Raw genomic sequence first — 19,114 nt, 5'->3', positions numbered from 1 at the left:
TCAGTCTCATTGCAAGAGAAGTGCAGCATTTCAGTCTTCACAAACTCCCAGGAGAGAGGGAAATACACACATACTCAACTAAGTGCCACAACTATATGGGCTGAACCTAAATAAGTTGATTTTAGTTAAAAAAAAAAAAAAGAAAAAAAAGAAGGGAGAATATTAATATTTTCATTGCCTTTTTTTCCTGTTCACTCACTGTGTGTTTACCATAAATTAGACCTGCTGAGAGTGTAATGCTGAGCAACCCATATGGCAAATATTCAACTGAGAGATGTGAAATGAAAATCACTTCTTTATTTCTGAATTATATCTAGCTTCTTTATTTAAAAAGTCTCCTTTAATAGCAAATCAGAAGCAACCCAGATAATACTTTTTATATTGGAAAAGATAAGGTGACATACCTTTTAGACCAAAACAATATATTTTCAGAAGAATATGATTCAGTATGTGATGAAATAGGACAAAAAAATTACACTTAAATCAGTGCTCAGTTAAGATTTTTGGTTCTAAAACACAGTTAGTGAGGTTCTTGGTTGTAAAGTTGCCATTTATTCAAACTCATCCTCAAATCCTTCTTCCAATGAAACTACAACTAGTCTAAGTCCATGGTGTTTGACCAACTGAAGAGCTGACCTAACAGTTCCCATCTGAAGTACAAAATTAATCTATTCCAACTTTTTTCCTTACTAGACTGTAACAAATACTGATGATCAAACAAGCATGCACAGAAGGCTGTCATCCATGAAACCTTTAAAACAATCAAGTTCTGCATTTGGAATCCAGGCACAGACTGCTGACCAGATCTCTCCGGCAATCTTGCAGCGGGGAAAATAAAGAACATAGAAAGAAAATAAAGACTGAAGGTGATTCCTTGTGGACCTTGTTTACTCTTACCTTTCTTTCTGTACATCCAGGTCTTCCCATCTTCCCTTCCCTTCTCCCCCTCTGCCCCCCGTAAAGGATGGTGAGAGAATCGAGTTTTATAAAATTTCTCTGAAATGTGACTAATGCAACAGCAGCAGCAAGATGGGAAGGATAAAACGCAGCCAAGTTACAATACATCTAGCAGTGACATTTGTCCTCCCGTGGAAAACGCCACAACTGGTAACAGATACCAACTGATCCTTTTGTTTGTAAAGGTAGCGTTCAGGGAAGGGGAGATTTTTTTCCAAGGGCTTTAGTTGTATATGTGATGGAGGAAGAAAAATCATCTGGCAATGACAGTAAGTAATTTTTCACATTCTCTGCTTCATTTTACTACCAACTCTATAATCCTGTTTGACCTGAGCCACAAAACAAAGCAGCCTGTATTCAGACATACTAGTTCTTTCTCACAGAACTGAGAGATATTCTCCCAAAGTGTGAAAAGGTTGTATACATGCCTCAATTCCCCATAGCTGTAATGCAAAAACTGTGATTTTCATATTTGGGGAAGATAAAATAAACAGCTGCTACTGTTGTATTCTGGCATAAACTTTGTGGCCTCAATAGGTCTTCCCTCATCACCCTAAGTAGTGTTTTTATAGTCTGTTTAGAAGTAAGAATTCCGGAAGGCAGACACCCAACAGGCATAAAAAATTCTGACACATTAAAAGCTATGTGATCACAGCTGAATAAAGTACCCTATTCTGCTTATGTCCTGCTTTTTTGTTTTGTTTTGATTTTTTTGGGTTTGTTTGTTTGTTTTAGTCCAAACAGTAACAAAAACCTCTGGCTTTGTACAAAATCCCCAAAATTATGCTACCATGAGAAATTAAAATCTCTCCACACCTGAATTTTCAAAGGATGATTTTTTTTTATTAACCACAAATCACAATTAAGTAGAAAGTTATAAAACACAAAATACTGAGATTAATTCTTCTGACAATTAAAAAAAAAGTCAGGAAAACAACAAATGTAGACTTTCCTACTCTTTTTTTTTTCTTTTTGTAATTAATAAATTCAATCTGTCCTAAGCAACTTAGGTTAAGATCGTGTTTCATTTCAGAAATGCAGCAATGTCAGGACTAAAAATGGTATGTTCATGTGCAGCATTTTTTTATGAAGGAACTAATAAAAGTCTTTATCATGAAAGAAATGCAAGTTCACCCTAAGGGAATTTTCATTTTACACTTTATCAAGTCTAAAAGGAAAAAGCAAAAATGGTAAAAAATTAAGATATTGCAGTACTCACAACATACACAGAAGTTCTGAATGTTGGTTTTTCTGGCTCAAAGAGCCTGCAGGTTAGACTTAATATGTATTCCTTTAAATACACAAAGTATCTAATGTACCCTAAAAACTTAGCTACGGAGTTGCAGAGGAAATTATATTTTCTGGGGAATACCATTCATGCAGCAGCTTTATGATGGAAACTACGTTTGGGTGGAGACACATAGAAATTGTGAATAATTCTGAATAAAGAAATGGTGACCTTTCTGTGAAAATGTTATCTGTCTCCTAGAAAGAGAGAAAGGAAAACTGCAGTCTTTGGCAGAATTAGTATTCTTAGGTAATCTGAATTTGGAAACTCAAGTAAGTGCTGAAGGTTTTCAACTTGAATTATTTTGTAATTTTTTTAATCCGTGTTCCATAAATAAAATATATAAAAATTCATATAAAATTAAGTAAAGCCTGAAGTTTCCAGTTAGACAAAACACTTGACTTCAAGTTCTGAGAGTGTACCCACTTACAGAGTCAAAAAAAGGATCTTTCCCATCACCATCTAAACAGAGAACATATGTGCATCATAAAAATCTTTCAGAGCACTTGATCTGCCTAATTCAGAATTTAAAAGTGTTCCTACAACCTAAAATATCCAATCGTTTCAAGTCTGGGCTTCTGATATGTAGCAGAGGGTACAAAATCCAGTAGGGTTTGATAAAAACATAAGCTATGGTAATATTTCAAATGTTAAGCATTCCTTTACATTAGAGTTCAGAAGATGTTTTAGGACATGCTTTGCCAAATAGAACAAATGTAATATTTCAAAACACATCAGACAAACTTAATGGGATTTCTGCATCAAAATATCACTATTCTAATAAATATTACATTATTTTAAAAGTGGAGGGAATTAATTTTTTTTATTAAAGGCACAAAAGCAGTCACCAAGCAAAATATTTGTTTATAAATACACTGTATCTCTCTTCACATCCTGTCGACAGAATTGCCAGCTTCTGTAGTACCATAGCACTAACACTAGCAAACTCAAAATGCCTTTCTACTTATAGCTAGAGTTATACTCTAATGTTGGATCAACAGTTCAATATTTTAACTAATTTGTTTCTCACACACTAGCAAAGAAAAAACAAAAATGAAATAGTAAAAAAAAATTCTGTAATATTCCTATTGTCATCTCTAACTATTATTCAGTTCTTATATTCTTATGCATTACGGCCAGATCTTAAAATGTTAAATGTTCACGCTAGGTTTTACACTGAATTTTTTTAAAAAGTGCATTAAATTTCATAGAAACAACTCTTTATGCTGAACGTTTCTCAAAACAGCACCTCCCGCTGTCAATGTCTATGCCCCATAAGCAGCTAAGCTGAGTGCTACTGCCAAGAACTAGAAGAGTATACAAATGATAAATTAGTCAGCTTTGTAGAAGTCAGAAATACAGGCCAATAATGATACGGTAGATTATAGCATTTTACTTAGCTGAAAGATAGTGTGTATTTTACAGCTGTATTTCATAAAGAAACTATCTTGATTTATTTAAACAAATTTCATAAATGATACGAAAGAAAACAGTTTATCTTTTTGAACAATGTACTTGTGAGCACAAGCACATTTTTACTGTTATGTTACTAGATTGTTTATGTTCATTCCTTTAGTAATATTCATAGTTATTTTACTTTGTTTATTAACCTTTGAACCATGACTGCCATTAAAGGCAAAATCATAAATGATATCTTGGACCAAATAAGACCAGATGTCACACTAATTATAACCAATTACATACCTTCAATTTATTCAGATACCTAAATAAAAATTAAGTACTAAAAACATATCACTGCACACTGGAAACCATTGTTTACCTCACTTATTTTTTAAGTGATACTGCAAGTACAAAAAATCCTGATGCTTCTGGCTTACTATCTGTTATGAGAGTACTACAGAATAAAATAATTAAATACACCTTGTAAAAATGACAGGTAAATAAATTAGTACATGCTGAGTTGGGAAGATTCATAAATATATTGGTCTTAGCCAGTTTCACAAGTTTACAGTTTTCAAAAATCGCAAGGAACCATAGTAACATCCTCTGTGACTTCACATAGAAGCACCTCATTGAGTGAGGGAACTCTAGCTTGTATCACTCCCACATCATCTTCTGAAAGGAATCTGATATGAAAACTATTAGTAATCCTGCTAATTGCTGTAATAAATGTCATTTTTACTGCCATTTGATTTCACATACTTAATTAGGAAGCACACTTTTGAATCATAGAATAACAGGTTAGAAGAGATCTTAAGGACGACCTAGTCCAAACTTTTTTGACAAAAGCACTCTAGACAATGTGGTCCAGCACCCGGCCCCAGACAAACCTTAAGGTCCCTAATATTGAGGAATATACTACTTCTCTTGGGATTATTCCAATGACTGATCATTATAATTGTGAAAAATGTTCCTCTTGTGGCTAATGAGAATCTCCCCAGGAGTAACTGGTAACACATCATCCTTCATTTTTTCCATGTCATTTCTTGTACAAAAAGAGTTCTCATCTTTTTTGTAGCCACTCTTTAAGTACTAGAACCTGATGTTAAGGTCTCATCTAAGCCTTCTTTTCTATCGTGTCACGCTTCCTAGCCCTTTGGTCATCTCTGCAGCCCTTTTTCCAGCCTGTCCATATCTTTTTTGTATACACCAAATACTGTCAACAGTGTTCCAGGTGTGGCCTGACAAATGCTGACAAGAAAGGGATAATCTCTGCTGCTGATGTCCCTGTTGATGGAGCCCAAGATCTCACTGGGCTGCTTTGCTGCAGCAGCACATTGCTCACTCATACTGAGCTTGTTGCTCACTAGGGCTCTCCATGGAGCTGCCCCTCAACGTTGTGCTCCCAGCTTGTGCTGCACTCCTGGATTCATTTTCCCAGGTGTAAGACTTTACACTTGTCCTTGCTGAACTTTAAAAGGTTCTTCTTTGCCCACTGATCCAGCCTACAAAGGTTTTCCTGCAGGGTTGGCTCTCCCTTTCAACGTGTTCACTTGATTTTAAGTGCTCTGGCTGACCACTTATGAACATATGGAACAGTGCTGGGCCCAACACCAACCCCTGGGGAACCCCACTTGTGCCAGGTTGCCAGCTGGAAAAGGAGCCATTTACCCCCACTCTGGGTGCTGCCTGTGGGTCACATACCCAGCCACTGCACAGGCAGCTTGTCCAGACTGTTACCCAGCTTCACCAGGAGGCTGTGGGAGATCACAGAGAAAGCCTTGGAGAAACACAGGCAGAGAACATCCATGGCTTGCCCCACCCCAACCAAGCAAGTCACTTTGCCGTATAAGGCAACCAGGTTTGTCAAGCTCAGTTTGGCCTTGGTGAACTTGTGCTGGTATTTCCCAGTCATATGGTTCAACTGACTTGCAAAGAGTCCTCCCAGAAAGGTCTTTGTCTTAACTTTTCCAGGGCTATAACTTCCTGGGTCATCTTTTAAGCCCTTCTTGTAGATGAGGGTCACATTAACTTTCTTTCATTCTTCTGGGTTGTCTCCTGATTGCCAAAACTTCTCAAAGATTATGGAGAACAGCCTCACAATGACCCCAGCCAGCTCTCCAATACTCTTGTGCAGATATTGTAAGGTCCTAGCAATTTGCAGGAGCCAAGTTCCTGTAATAGCCCACACAGCAATTTTACCTTCACTGACAGTGGGTCTGTTTGCATCAACACAGATTTTGCTTCCATCATCTGGGTCCCAGCTGTGCTGTCAGCAGTTGAGAAGTTCTGCTTTTTCAGTACTGTTGGTGACTACTTCACTTCTCCCATTTAACACTGGGTTAGTAGTTTCCTCCTGCTTCTGTTTGTTGTTATATACTCAAAGACCCTACCTTAGTTTCTGACATCTCTTGCCAATTTCAATTCAAGCCGAGCCTTTGCTTTTCTAATGGTATCTCATGCCCCAGCAATGTTCTCGTGGTTCTCAACAGATTTGTAATTCCTTTCTCACCTCTCATGTGCTTGTCTTTTGGCCCTGAACAGACTCAGAAGCTCACAGTTAAACCAAGAGGGTTTCACGTTCCACCTACTTCCTTTCCCTTCAGAGAGGATGAACTGGTTTTATGCTTTCATGAGAGCAATCTTGAAAAACTCACAGCAGTCGCTAGCTCCTTTATTCTCCATGAACATTTCCCTTTCAATCGAGCTCTGAGGAAGCTGAAGCTTGCTCTTCTATAACCTAAAACCTCTGCTTTAGTACTAACCTTCAGAGTGTACAGCCAGATCCCAAACTCCACAATATTTGCTTAGAGATGACCCTTTTAACCTTGGCCCAAAGGCTTCTATAGTCACTGTAGTTGACTTCTATACATTTGAGATTCTCCTTAACTTAAAGTGCAAGTCCCCCTGCTCTTCTTCCCTGACTCTTTACAAAACCGTCTACAGCCATCCATCATATTCCTCCAGCCATGGGAGTTGGCCTATCTATCATGTTTCAGCTACTCCTATGATCCTCTAACTTTCTAACTGGGTGTCGAGTTCCTATTGTTTATTCTCCAGGCTCTGCACATTTGTATAAATACACACAAGGTGCCAGTCTTGTTGTTATCTTGGGAGGCAGCTAAGGAACAGTTGTCACTGCTCTGAATGGCCTGGCTTATTTCCCAGCTGGCTGCAACAGCAGCCACTTAAAACCACCACTTGAACAGTTCTCCTCAACAGATTCCTTTCATAGCTTTAGAGAAAAGTCACTACAGAGAATTCAGCTTGCCCATCTAACTTCTCCACACCTTGGATTGTGCTCATTACAACCGGGGTACTTCGGCTGACCTGAGGCACCAACTGGTCAGCTACTGTCCTCCAGAAGACAGCAGTCTGATGTCTAAGCAGGAGTATGGTATTTACATTCGTGCATGTGTGGCTGCATTACTCAGTCATATGAGGTTATGACTTTAGCCTCTTAATACTTGTGAAAAAACAAATAAAAGTATGTTTAAGCTTTATGTACTATATATGTTATGAATTTTCCTAAGGCAGATATCACACACTGACATTGCAAGACCTTAATTAAGGTTGATTTATTTACAAATAGTATGTTTTCAACTCTCAGAAATGATGTATTTAATGTTTTATTTTTAAACACAATTAAAAAATAATATATAAATATATACATACTGCAAATGTAATACAGATAACAAATTCATTTAAGCCCATTTATGCACATTAGTGACACACCATGTGGCAGAAAGACTAGGACTACAAGAAGACCCCGTGGCGATTTATTTTATATTAAATCCCTAATGGCCTCTTCTCATCTTTGCAAAAATATGCACAAAAGTCCAGACTATGCAGCCATTGAAATGAATGGTTATTTATTTGCTAAACGAGAACCCATGTTTAATGTTCCTTAGACATAAGGTAGTCTGCAAAAGTCGCATTCCTACAGCTCTATACATCATTTATTTTACATACCCTAACTTCTCACAACAGGCATCAGAAAAATACTTTTGAACCATATTGCTATTGTAAGTTGCTGAAAATTTTTGTTTCCAATTCCATTACTGGAAGATTAAATGCTAACATGTTTACTTGGAGCTTGCTTCTTGTTTTGTTTTTTTGCATTAAAAACAAATTCATGGACCAATCTGGCATTTAAAATACATTTATATTTATACTGAGAGAAAGAAGTTCTCAAATACACAATATATATACAAAATTATATACAGACAACATAAGTTCAGATCTTCAAGACACACATTGTAATCTCACTTATCTAGGTGCAATGGTCTACCTAGTACTTGTTCGACATGCCTTAGCTAATGCAGGGGTTCTTTGCTCGACAGAGGTATTAAAAACATCACTTTTCAAAATGTAGAAATAAAATTGTCCAAATTAGTGAAACAGTGGCATTTCTTACAATACTACAAATAAATTTAAAATTAAACTGTATTTCTAAGCTAAGACTATTCTTTTCATAGGAAAATTATAAACCATGCACCCAAACACTTCTAGATTTCTTAAATTACTGTTGCTGGGACTGCCACCGTAAGTTCCTCTGAGGGATAAAGCTACAAAGAGGGAAGTTGTTACAAGAGACAGAACTTCCTATTGGTACCCCAGCTCATTTGAGCTATGGAAGCTACCTAAGGACAGTCAAGCATCCCGTGGCAGCATGAACTCGCAGGTCATCACTTTCTTGAGGAAACAACAGTGATGACGGCAGCCTCCACTGAGGCTCTGACATGTTCTCTCACCCTTTAGAAGTGGCATACAACCTGGAGATTGTCTTTATGAAGCATGTGGATGCCATGGCCAGAGGCATGAACCTCAACAGATCTGCAGAAAATACTCCCTTGTCTGTCACAGTTAGTAGCAGACAATCATAGAACTTGTTTTTAACTGACTGACCTGCTTCCTCAGGTGGTAATTGATTTTCTATAATTGTAAGTTCTGTGAGTAGTTAGAATAAATTTTCATGGACCAAAGGATGAAAGACTTAGTCGAAGAAGCATATTATTATCTATGTTATAATGAGCCATTTCAACTGAACCAAACATTCATGAAACCTGGATTGTTCTCTCTACACTTAAAAAAGCAGAGAACAGAGTTTGCCTTATGACAGGAATACTCATTTCTCAGGAAGAAAATTACTTTCCCAGAAAGTCACATTGAGAAGAAGTCTCATTTCCAAGAGAATTCCAGCAGAGCAGCAGCAAAAGATACTCTAAGGGTATACAAAATGTAACAGAAATTAACTGTAACACATGCATTGTTTTTTGCTACAGTATCTTACTAGTAATGATAATTATGACTTGAAGAAACTTCTCAGCAAAGGCAACAAAAATAAATGTGATCTGGGCAGCGTCTCTTTTATTTTGTTGTTCTCTTCAAAAATTAAGTGCTTATGTATGCAAAATTCAAGCAGCATACACTCTAAGGGGCAGTCATTGGTGGAATAGGTCTGATTTCAACTTACAGCTTTAATGCCACCTAAATCCAGGAAGGCCAGATCCAAAGGTAGTTATCTCAAGAAATGCAATCTCCCTAGGAGTCTGCATACAGACTCCTAGAGAAGTCTAAATACATTCACACAAAATGACTGCCCTACAGAAAACAATTTAATGGAAGATAGTTTTGCATATTTGTTGATTATTAAGAGAAAAAAGTGACCTTGTGATACTTCTGAAGAAGCAAAAACACAAACACACTAGAGATTGAACATGTATTGCCAAGCCTGTTCTTCATGTTTCCTTAATATTTAATCAGGTAATGTCTGTGGGCATTTTGAGAATGAATAACAAATTACTATTATTACTGCTGAGAAAATAATGAATTTATTAAAATTTGTGTATTCTGAGTTCATAATAGAATTCTAAATTGAATAGACAGGTCTGGCAAGTTTTGTCATTAATTTTCTTATATGTATTGTGCTTCTGACACTGGGTAAGGTAACTACATGTGACCTCTACTGCTAATAAAACTGAGTAAAAAAACATCTTTTGCCGGCCAAGCACCAAAAATGAGGCTGTTCAGGAAATATTTCAACAAAGAGCATAAATACAGCAAACACAAAACTCATCTCCATCCCAATAACTTTACAAACATCATATCCAGAAAAAAAAAAGCAGTAACTCTCCTGAAAAGTTAGTCCTTTCCAGCACAATATATTCACAGCAGAACAGACAGCAAAAAGCAACGGAAGGTACCTATGACTTCTAGAAAGAAATCCCATCAGAAATACTAATAAAGAAAATCCTTAGCAGACTGGGACTAAAAATCATCTAACATTAGTAAAATATGTTCAGTTTGTTCTTAGAGGCAAACGAATCTCCTCTTCCCTCCACAATGACCACTAGCTATGTAAGAAAAATAATGATGAAATATTTACTACTTGACCAGCAGATCTTAACACCTCTTGGCCAAGGTAAGTCAGCATCACATGTTACACTTCACTGAAAAAGGTTGAAAATTTGCCTACTTTGAGAACTAGTAACAATCTACTCTTGAGAAATTCAAATGGTGAGATCCAGCCAAAATGAAGACAAGTTCTGAGTTACAATTAATTTGAACATATAGAGTTGCAAAGACAAGGTCAGAGAGATTTACCTGGAGCTTAGACCTGTGGAGTGCAAGGTCTGTATTCTACATGGTTACTAAAAATTATTTAATGCAAAATAAAGAAAATGCAATGCTAAAGCTAGCTCCTAATTAGCTCCTAGCTCTGTCCACCATTAACTGAAACTGACAGAGTAAAAGAAAGATTTTAAAACAAAAGATGAGGATTTTATTATGAACCTAATAAAATCTTATTTTCTCTTCTGGGGATTTATCTTACAATACTCTTTCCCCAACCCCTTTCTGCTCAACCTCAGAGAAATTTTAGGATCAAATTATGGTTCATAAAGCAGTGCTATTCTGGTGGTAAAGATGGCTTAATATGGAAACAACTAATGATTCAACTGCATTTCTTGAAGCTTTGCTACCCAATGTGCTTTGTATATTATACTATGCAAGCAGAAATCTATGTATAATTATTAGCTGGATTGTAACAAAAACTTCTACAACCACAGAAGCATCTTATTTTCTGCAAAATGCATCACAAGAGACATACTGTAAGAGATCTCTTAGGACATACAAGGCAAGAACTATTCAACAGATGTTTTTTAAATAACATTTGATGTTAAAAAAAAAGGTTTTGATTTAGTGCAAAAGTAGACAAAAATTTCTTATACATTTTAAATACTTTTATGTAAGTGCCTTTCACAAAAATGAAAAGACTGAAAATTACAAATATATACTATATTAAGAGTGTTTTGTTATTGATATTTTCTTCAGACCACTTAGGTTTATTATCAGTTAACAGTATGCAGACTTCAATCAGAAATAATGGTGTCATGTTATACTTTTTCAGTGATCCAGGCATTCATATTTTTAAAATAATATTTTTCCATAATATCCAGCAACATGTAACTCTCCTTCAGATTAAGGTAGAAAGCTCATACCTTCAATTCACTCAAAGGTTTCAATTTGTTTTTAACAATGGACCATTGTTTTTAACATACCATGGTACAATCTAAAGGGAGGAAATAATCATAATATCATAGTCATGTAAGTCAGATAACAAATAGCTACTACTTCTCTTGAAGTTAATTAAATGCCTGAAAATTCTGCTTATACTAAAAAAAAAAATACTGAGAAAATAACTTGTTCACAATCTGTTTGAAAGAATCATTTCCATACGCAATAAAGCTGTTAAATATGTTTTAAGTTTCCTCTTACCTCCAGTGTCATGTATACAGTGCTAATTGCTACTTTGATTTCTCCATCCGAAATCTCCTTGAGATCCTTCAGCATAACCTCCTCAATGTTCACACCTGTTTAAGAAAAGAAACAAATTTCCATATATACAATTATCTACAGCTGACAGATGCATCAACATAAATTAAAAATATATCTTAGACCTTAATGCTGAATTCTCTTTCTGTATTTCAGGACATCATATGAAAATATTAAAACTAACATTAATATTTCAATGCTTCATGTTTCCAGAGGGATTTTTTTAAGAAAGGAAAAGATGTAAGGGTGCATACACACTAACAAGAAGTATGAAGTATTAAATCTCTTGCAACACCTGTGTTCCTGTGTGACCTCTTAATTTTTTAAGTGAACATACTTCCAGCTGATGATAAATGTATAGCTAGAAAATTTCTACGGTCTAATATGAAATAACAAATCAAAAATTACTTCCAAAATAAGTAATACATCGAAAAGCACTTGTGGACTATGGTGTTCATGGTGGTGTTATGGTGTTTATAAAATACTCAAAAGCAGGGCACTTAAGATATCCTGGAAACACAGTCACTCAACTTTTCTGACCTTCTTCACAAATTCCTAACACCAGTGGATTCTTCTTACGTTCATCAAATCATTCATGAACTGTTTACACGTTAATGTACCATAGAAACATAATCATCAGAAACAATGACATAAAACAAGAACTGCAACCAGACATATTGGTATGTTTAAGCATAATATATTGAAAATCCAGGTGACCAGGTTTTCCTCACTGGACACATTTGTCCAAAATGCTGTAAAGATTCTCAAAACAACTACATACTATGTAGAGGAATACAACTACATCACATGATTGCAACACAAACATGATAGCCAAATGTCTGTGTAGAGAATGCTGCAAGCCACCTATCTCAGAACACGGCAACAACAAATGTCCACCAAATTTCAAGGTATAGCAGTTTAACATCCACCATTTGTCTGTATAAATGGTTTTCAAAAGGGAAACAAATACCAAGCTGAGTCAAATAAATTAATACTTTCATTACTGTTCCTATACAGAGTCTAGCTACTGCAGTCAATCTAATGGTAAGATGAACATCAACACATTGGTAATTTTAAAAATTTTGTATATATAAACCTATAGACTTTCTGCAGGGCTGCAACCTATTGTGCCTCAAATAACAAATTAATTCAGGGCACCATATCATTATTTCTGCCAGAAACTGAGAATTTTTTTGGCTGAATTGTCCTAATATTGCGTCAAATACAGGTAATACGGTGAAATACTCAGCAGAGGTTACATCCTTCAAGGGGCTCCTGAAACTCAGCAGCATCCTACTAAAAGAAATGTCACATGCAATATATGAATAATGCTAATTATGCACCTCATAGTACACAGAAAACTGAAGATACAAGCCAAAAAAACCCCCCAAGCCAGAGTGCGTGACAGTGCCCTCCCAGTGCCTCATGTGACGTATATAAATTACTGGCAACCAGTACCTTGCAGACTAAATCCACATTTACTTGTCCAAGTTTTGCATTTGATATTATGGAAAATTTCATGACAAACACTACTAAACCGTCTTCCCAGGCAACTGGCCAACTAAGAACTGACTTCCATAAAAGCCACTTTCACTGCCACTTTCCAATCTAGACTACACACAGCCTATTCCTGCACTGTGATTACTTGAGTGGAAGAACTTAAGAGAATTCATGTGAACATGTATAGACCTGAACTAAATTACCTTGTAATCTCACTGAAAGAAAAGGCAAAGGAAGCAGCACCTCAAAATCTGCCCTTATCTACCAGATAGGGCAGCTGTCTTAGGCTGATGGTCTGAATTTTAATCACTGCTTTCTGTATATGGGCAGATAGAGAATAAAAAAAGACCCTGAATCTGCATGGACCCTATGCTTACCTGATGTATCTAAATATCCCTAGAAATTTAATATTCGCTCTCTGGTAAGAACTTGGCAGCAAATGCCAGCAAAAAAAGGTAAGAGTTATTACAACAATCTTCTTCAGGCTTTCACAGCATCTCTTCATAAGCCTAAAACTAAATCCTGGGTTCAAACATTGCCACTTTAGATCACTGAGTATTTCCATTTGGTATTTCTAACAGAAGAAAGGAAAAGAATTGCAACTTTGCCACTGTTTCCTTAATCCAAGTCTGATGTCAAATTCACTTCACCTGTACACAGGCCTTATAAACCTGTGTCATAAAACAAAATCTACTTCCACACATTTTTTATGTCCATGTCAATCAACATAAATTCTTGATAAACATGCACCTGTAAAAGCAATAACTTCATATGTAAAAACAATACAAAATTATTTGAGCTAAGTAGTTCCTCAAAAGAAATCACAATTCCATGATTTAGAATGTAAGCAACTTAATTTAAAATTAATATATAATATTTACCTGTCAATGAAGATAGCATGCTGCCATCTATTTTCAACACACACAATAGAACATATTCTGATACAGTTACACAAATAAATTTGTAACAGGTCTGAAAAATGGAAGGAAATTGTGTGTTACCTTGGGTGTTAAACTGAGTCTCCTGGAGAACAGAGATAATTTCCTCTCGTGGGGGAAGATCTGGAAACTTTTCCTCCAAAACTGACAGTACCTTCTCCTGCTGCTCTGTCATTCTGTCAGCTTCCAAAGACATGCACTTGAAAAGAATGCTTCCTGAAACATTGAAAGACAAAAAAAAATCAACGTCTCTTGTAGAGATCAAAGAGGTATTACAGAAACAAGAAGTTTTACTCTATTTCTTCCCAAACCCATTCCTTCTGGGAGGTTGTTGCCGCTGAGAGCTCACTGAATTCACGTGGGAACATCCTCCTAACATGAAGCTCCTAAATCAGATCTGGCTGCCTCTTACAGCTAACTGGCTGGTCCCAGCGCCACAGTGTCCAGCACAGCCTGCAGCAGCTGATGGCACACCAGCATGTATTCTCCTCTCTCCAGGCATTAAGACCAAGTGCTGGGGTGTTTGGAAAAATAAATCCACATTGTCAATCTTCCTTCTTACAGACATGTCAGTGTACTCCTACAATGGACATAAGGAAGAAATACCTCACTGCGAGGATGGTGAGCCACCAGAACAGGCTGCCCAGAGAATACGGGGATGCCCCATCCTCAGAAGTGTTCAAGGCCAGGTCAGACCAGGCTCTGAGAAACCTGGACAGTGAAGGGTGTCGCTGTTTATGGCAGTGATGTTTGAACTAATCATCTTAAAGTCTTTGGTCACTGTGGTGTAACTGACTCTGGCTAATTCCTGTCAATGAAGGCACCAAAAAATACCCCCAAAAAACTAAAAAAACCCCAACTATTCAGACAATCGAAGTTTTAAAATTTAAGAGAAACATAACCCAGTAAAATACCTTCATAGTGATTGGAATTGTCTTACAATACAGAAGTGAGAGTGATGTCTATTCAGACAATTACATGCTGCACATTAAGTTACCCTTTTCATTCCCTGGAGACTGGGATTCCATTTAACAATATATGCAAAGATAGTATTTACTTCCAATCAGTCACAATAAATTTAGAATAATACAATTTCATACTTCAGTCTTGAAATTATTTATTACTGTACTGTGCACAAGAAGTTCAAACACATATATGATTTCACGGCATTATGCTGGGTCAATGAGCAACTGAGTACACTAAGTAGAATATATGAGTAAGATAGTTACTGCAAAACAAAGTGTTTAGGCTCTAGCATAGAGCAAAAAAGAGTAAGTGAAAAACCTTGACACTGCCACTTTCCATCTCACCAGATGAGCTAGGATCCAAACATCTACTATATATTCATTTTCGTTTTCTCCTACAACATCATCACGTGCAATAACAAATAGCATTTGTTATTTGTTTGTGAATATAAAATTCACAAACCACTTGCAACACAAAATAATTCTACCATGCTAAGTAAACACACCCTTATTAAACAAATCCTGTGTGGATTAAATACTAAACAGTCTAACAAGTCAAAAGCTGCTCCCCATCAGATGGAATTACATACAGATACATGAAGTTCCACTCAGTGTTTCTATTATATATATTGTAACTGCCAAAATTCTTTTTATTCACAGCAGCTTTTTATGTCAGTCTTTCAATCACTTTAAGACAATGCTCCTGCTCTGTTTGATAGAATTAAAAATACTCAATAAATACAGACTGCATGAAAATCATGTACTCTGATTCAGACTGATTCTTCTAAATTTAGGTACACAACATAACAAGCAGATCTCAGATTTCTACAGGTAAATAACTGATATATAAACTACCCAGATATCTATATCCATTATCAAGGTCTAGTTTTCAGTCCCCCTAACAGGATGAAAGTTTCTCAATCAGCAGCCTCCATGATAATTCATGTAAAAATACCCCTTGCTGTTCAACTCCGTAGCAGATAACAGTGCTTGTGCTACATATATACTCTTTAGGTATATTCTACAGCTTGCAAACAGTGATGACCAGCATATGTGAGACAGCCCACAATACGTTTTCAGCCAGCACAGAGGTGCATCTGGACAAATGGCAGCTCAGGGATCAGGCTGCAGGAAGCTTTTTAGCAACATCAATTTTCTGTTTTTCTCTTCCTCCAGAAACAGAAAGGGAAATTGCTCATGCATTCACAAAGGAAATGGAGACTCCAGCAGAAAGTGCTGGACCTAAAACATGTGCTCAAAGTCATCACACATACTGGAGGGATGCATATCTCGTAAAGCCCTCCAGCAGCATTAGGATGAAATAGGCAGTCTGTCCACCTGCACAGAACCTCAGATACACAATGTATGAAACTTTTACCACAGCTGTGTGTGATTCAGAGAATGGAATATCTGGCTAAGGCAAAGAAGATGAAACCCTAATACAAACAAATGGAACAATGCAGAACAAGAGGTGTGAGTTGTATATCCACCCAAGCTCACCAGTCTGGAAGTCAACATGATGTAACATCACTCATGATAGGCAGACACCTTAGAAAGGTTTTTAAAAGGTCCTGGTTTTGTCACTAGTCACACCAATACTGCAATGCTTGCAATTGATAACTTTTCTATTAGGATGAAAGCCAGAAAATGACAATTCTCAAATTACTATAGTGTCAGCAAACCCTAAGATCAACAGTTACTTGTCCTTTAATAGTATGATCATTTTTCAAAACTGTTCTCATCACCAGGAAAGAAAGGCACACCTCCCCCAGGCACCCTCAGCATTCCTGTGAGGGTTAAGATTCCAGGTAGTTTAGAAAAAGAGTTCACTTAAGCTACTTTTGCTTGACCGAAGGTCAGTAGTCCATTTAGTCATGTGCTGTCTTATAAATACCTGCTGTAAAAGCAATACATGGTCTCAAAAATCTCCTGCAGATTTTACTGAGTGTTGGTGTGACTCCTCCAGGGTTTCTGAAAGCATAACGGTGGCTGTTGTCTGCTTACAAGCAGAGAAAAAAATATATAATAGGCAAGACAAGATTCAATATTATTTCTTGCATACATCACACTTTACTACATTATTTTTTCTGAAGGGGTCACTAGAAAATAGGCTAAGGCTCTTAAAAAAAATGTGCATTTTATTCTTTTTTTGCAAAGCAGTTTGGAAGCGAAGCATTAGTTTTGCCAAAAGCAATTGCTGTGCATTAATATTAAACATGATCTAATGAAGGCAGAAGTCGTTTTGGGAAAACATTAAGAACAACACAAGCATCTCCTGAATTATAAGTTTATGGATGAGAAAAACAGTACAATGAAAATATAGGCATTTCTTCTGTCAAGGTTTTGTTCCGTAACCTGTAAAAATAAAGGACAGGGAAAAGGGGAAAAACAGCAGTCCCTATGGAATGCATACTTCAACACTCCTCATGCTGCACGCCCCCACCCCACCCACCCCCCCAAAAAAAACCAACTGCAAATGAGAATTGTAAATATATCCAAGTAAGTAACCTTAACTGTTACTAACAGGAAATGCAATCACACTGGAATAAAATGTAACTGGGGAAAAGAGAGGAGGAGCACTGCCTCCGAGAAAACCTGCTACCATATATTAAAAAGAAGTGTCAGCCCAAGTAAGTGCAATGTTTGCTGCAGGTCAAAAAGATTCTTTCTTCTTGGCATATATATTAAGGATACATGAATGTGGGAGTATGTGAAACATCTGACTAACGTACAAGACAGAACAAATAAAATAATACTGGCATAATTCCCAAAGTCCTTGAAAAGGTATTTCTTAACATTTGTCTCGGTGGCCAGAATAACAAACTAATCTTCTCTACTGAAATTCAGACTGCCCCAAAAGGTCATGAAAAGACCTCAACTATGCAGTTCATCACTAGTAAAAGCAGATTCACATTAAAAAAATTGCTGATGCTCTTGTTGAAAATCTGTCTATATTTACATGTTGTGGTTTGCACCTTGTGGCATCCTTCAAGGCCTTATACAAATAAACATAAGGAGACATTTTTGAGAGCGCATTGAACCAAGATACCTGACAGACAGTGCTTGGAATAACATCCTTGCCAGCTGGCTGAAACAGAGAATGTAATGATTCAGCAGTTTAATGGATCTTGAGTTTGGCAACAGTCCCCTCATAAACATCTCTGGGGAAATAAAATAATACAGGCCCAGGACTCTGGCAGGTTCTGTAATTGTTTGCTTCTGGCACAAATCCAGGGACAGCACAAGCTGTAACTTAAGCCAAATATGGCTGTACAACACTGATTTCCCAAGCAGGCTCTACTCAAAAGACCATAGGCAGAATTAGCTTATAAAATACTTGATAAGGAGACAAAGATACCAGAAAAGAAAAAAAAAATTTCACCAAAAAAAGTTAATCTTTAAAAATAAGAATGCCTAAATCAGTAATGCTCAGTTTCACGAAATATCTTTTGCTCAAAGGTAAAATTTATATATATAAACATCTGCCTTTTTAATAAAATTTAAAAATTGCTAAAGACTTAAAGAAAAAAGAAGTGGGAATAAAACAGCCACCCCTCCTTCCATGATACCCAGTCCCTTTGTTCCCTATGCTATATAGACAGGGGGAATTTAAGAAGCTGTACTTCATGATGGAAGACCATAATATATACACAGAAACACAAAACCTAGACCTGGCAGGCTGTATTTAATCTTTTATTTTCAGACTGTTTTAGTTTGACCTGCCATTTACATAAATGAATATCTATTACTTTAATTTTTTAAAAATTAATCTTATCAAAACCAGTGATGGGTTCACTGACTTTTCTAAATTCATACTAAAAGATTCATAATCACCAAAAACTTTTTCTGTTTAAAGAGACCAAGAGGACTTGCTGCATTGCTTCACATTTTAGCCACACAAGCTGCACTGCTGGAAGAAGTAGAAAAGCATCAAGTCTCAAGTGCAGCTGTGTTTTGTCCCCTAGGCTTTGCCAGCAGCTTCTCATACCTTGGAAAAGAAGGTATGCAGAGACATTTTATCCACTCAGTTCCTCAAACAACCTCTACCAAATGTAATAATCAAAATGTAATTACTCATTGATAAAAAAAAAATTAAAATTAGCGACTATAGTCCTCAAAACTGGAAGTGCTATCTCTAACGCAAACACTAATAAAAACACATTTATTTTAATTTGAATACAGATTAGAGGCACAAAACATGCTGACACATCCATATACAGTACTTCAAC

General features: G+C 36.5%; 1 protein-coding gene across 3 annotated transcripts in view; it reads right to left on the bottom strand.

Annotated features, from left to right (window-relative positions):
• PRUNE2 (prune homolog 2 with BCH domain) overlaps positions 1–19,114 on the bottom strand; it is a 132,037-nt gene that overhangs the window by 83,805 nt on the left and 29,118 nt on the right. For all 3 annotated transcript variants that reach the window (XM_066339510.1, XM_066339512.1, XM_066339513.1), the window contains exons 5-6: positions 13,984–14,136; positions 11,426–11,520 (exon numbers count right to left, since the gene is read on the bottom strand). In XM_066339510.1, coding sequence (XP_066195607.1) covers positions 11,426–11,520; positions 13,984–14,136 — 248 coding nt within the window. The remainder of the gene's footprint in view (positions 1–11,425; positions 11,521–13,983; positions 14,137–19,114) is intronic.

The sequence above is a fragment of the Sylvia atricapilla genome, chromosome Z (genome assembly GCF_009819655.1).
Source record: "Sylvia atricapilla isolate bSylAtr1 chromosome Z, bSylAtr1.pri, whole genome shotgun sequence".
NCBI classification, from domain to species: domain Eukaryota; kingdom Metazoa; phylum Chordata; class Aves; order Passeriformes; family Sylviidae; genus Sylvia; species Sylvia atricapilla.
This window is presented reverse-complemented; position numbering and strand designations above follow the sequence as displayed.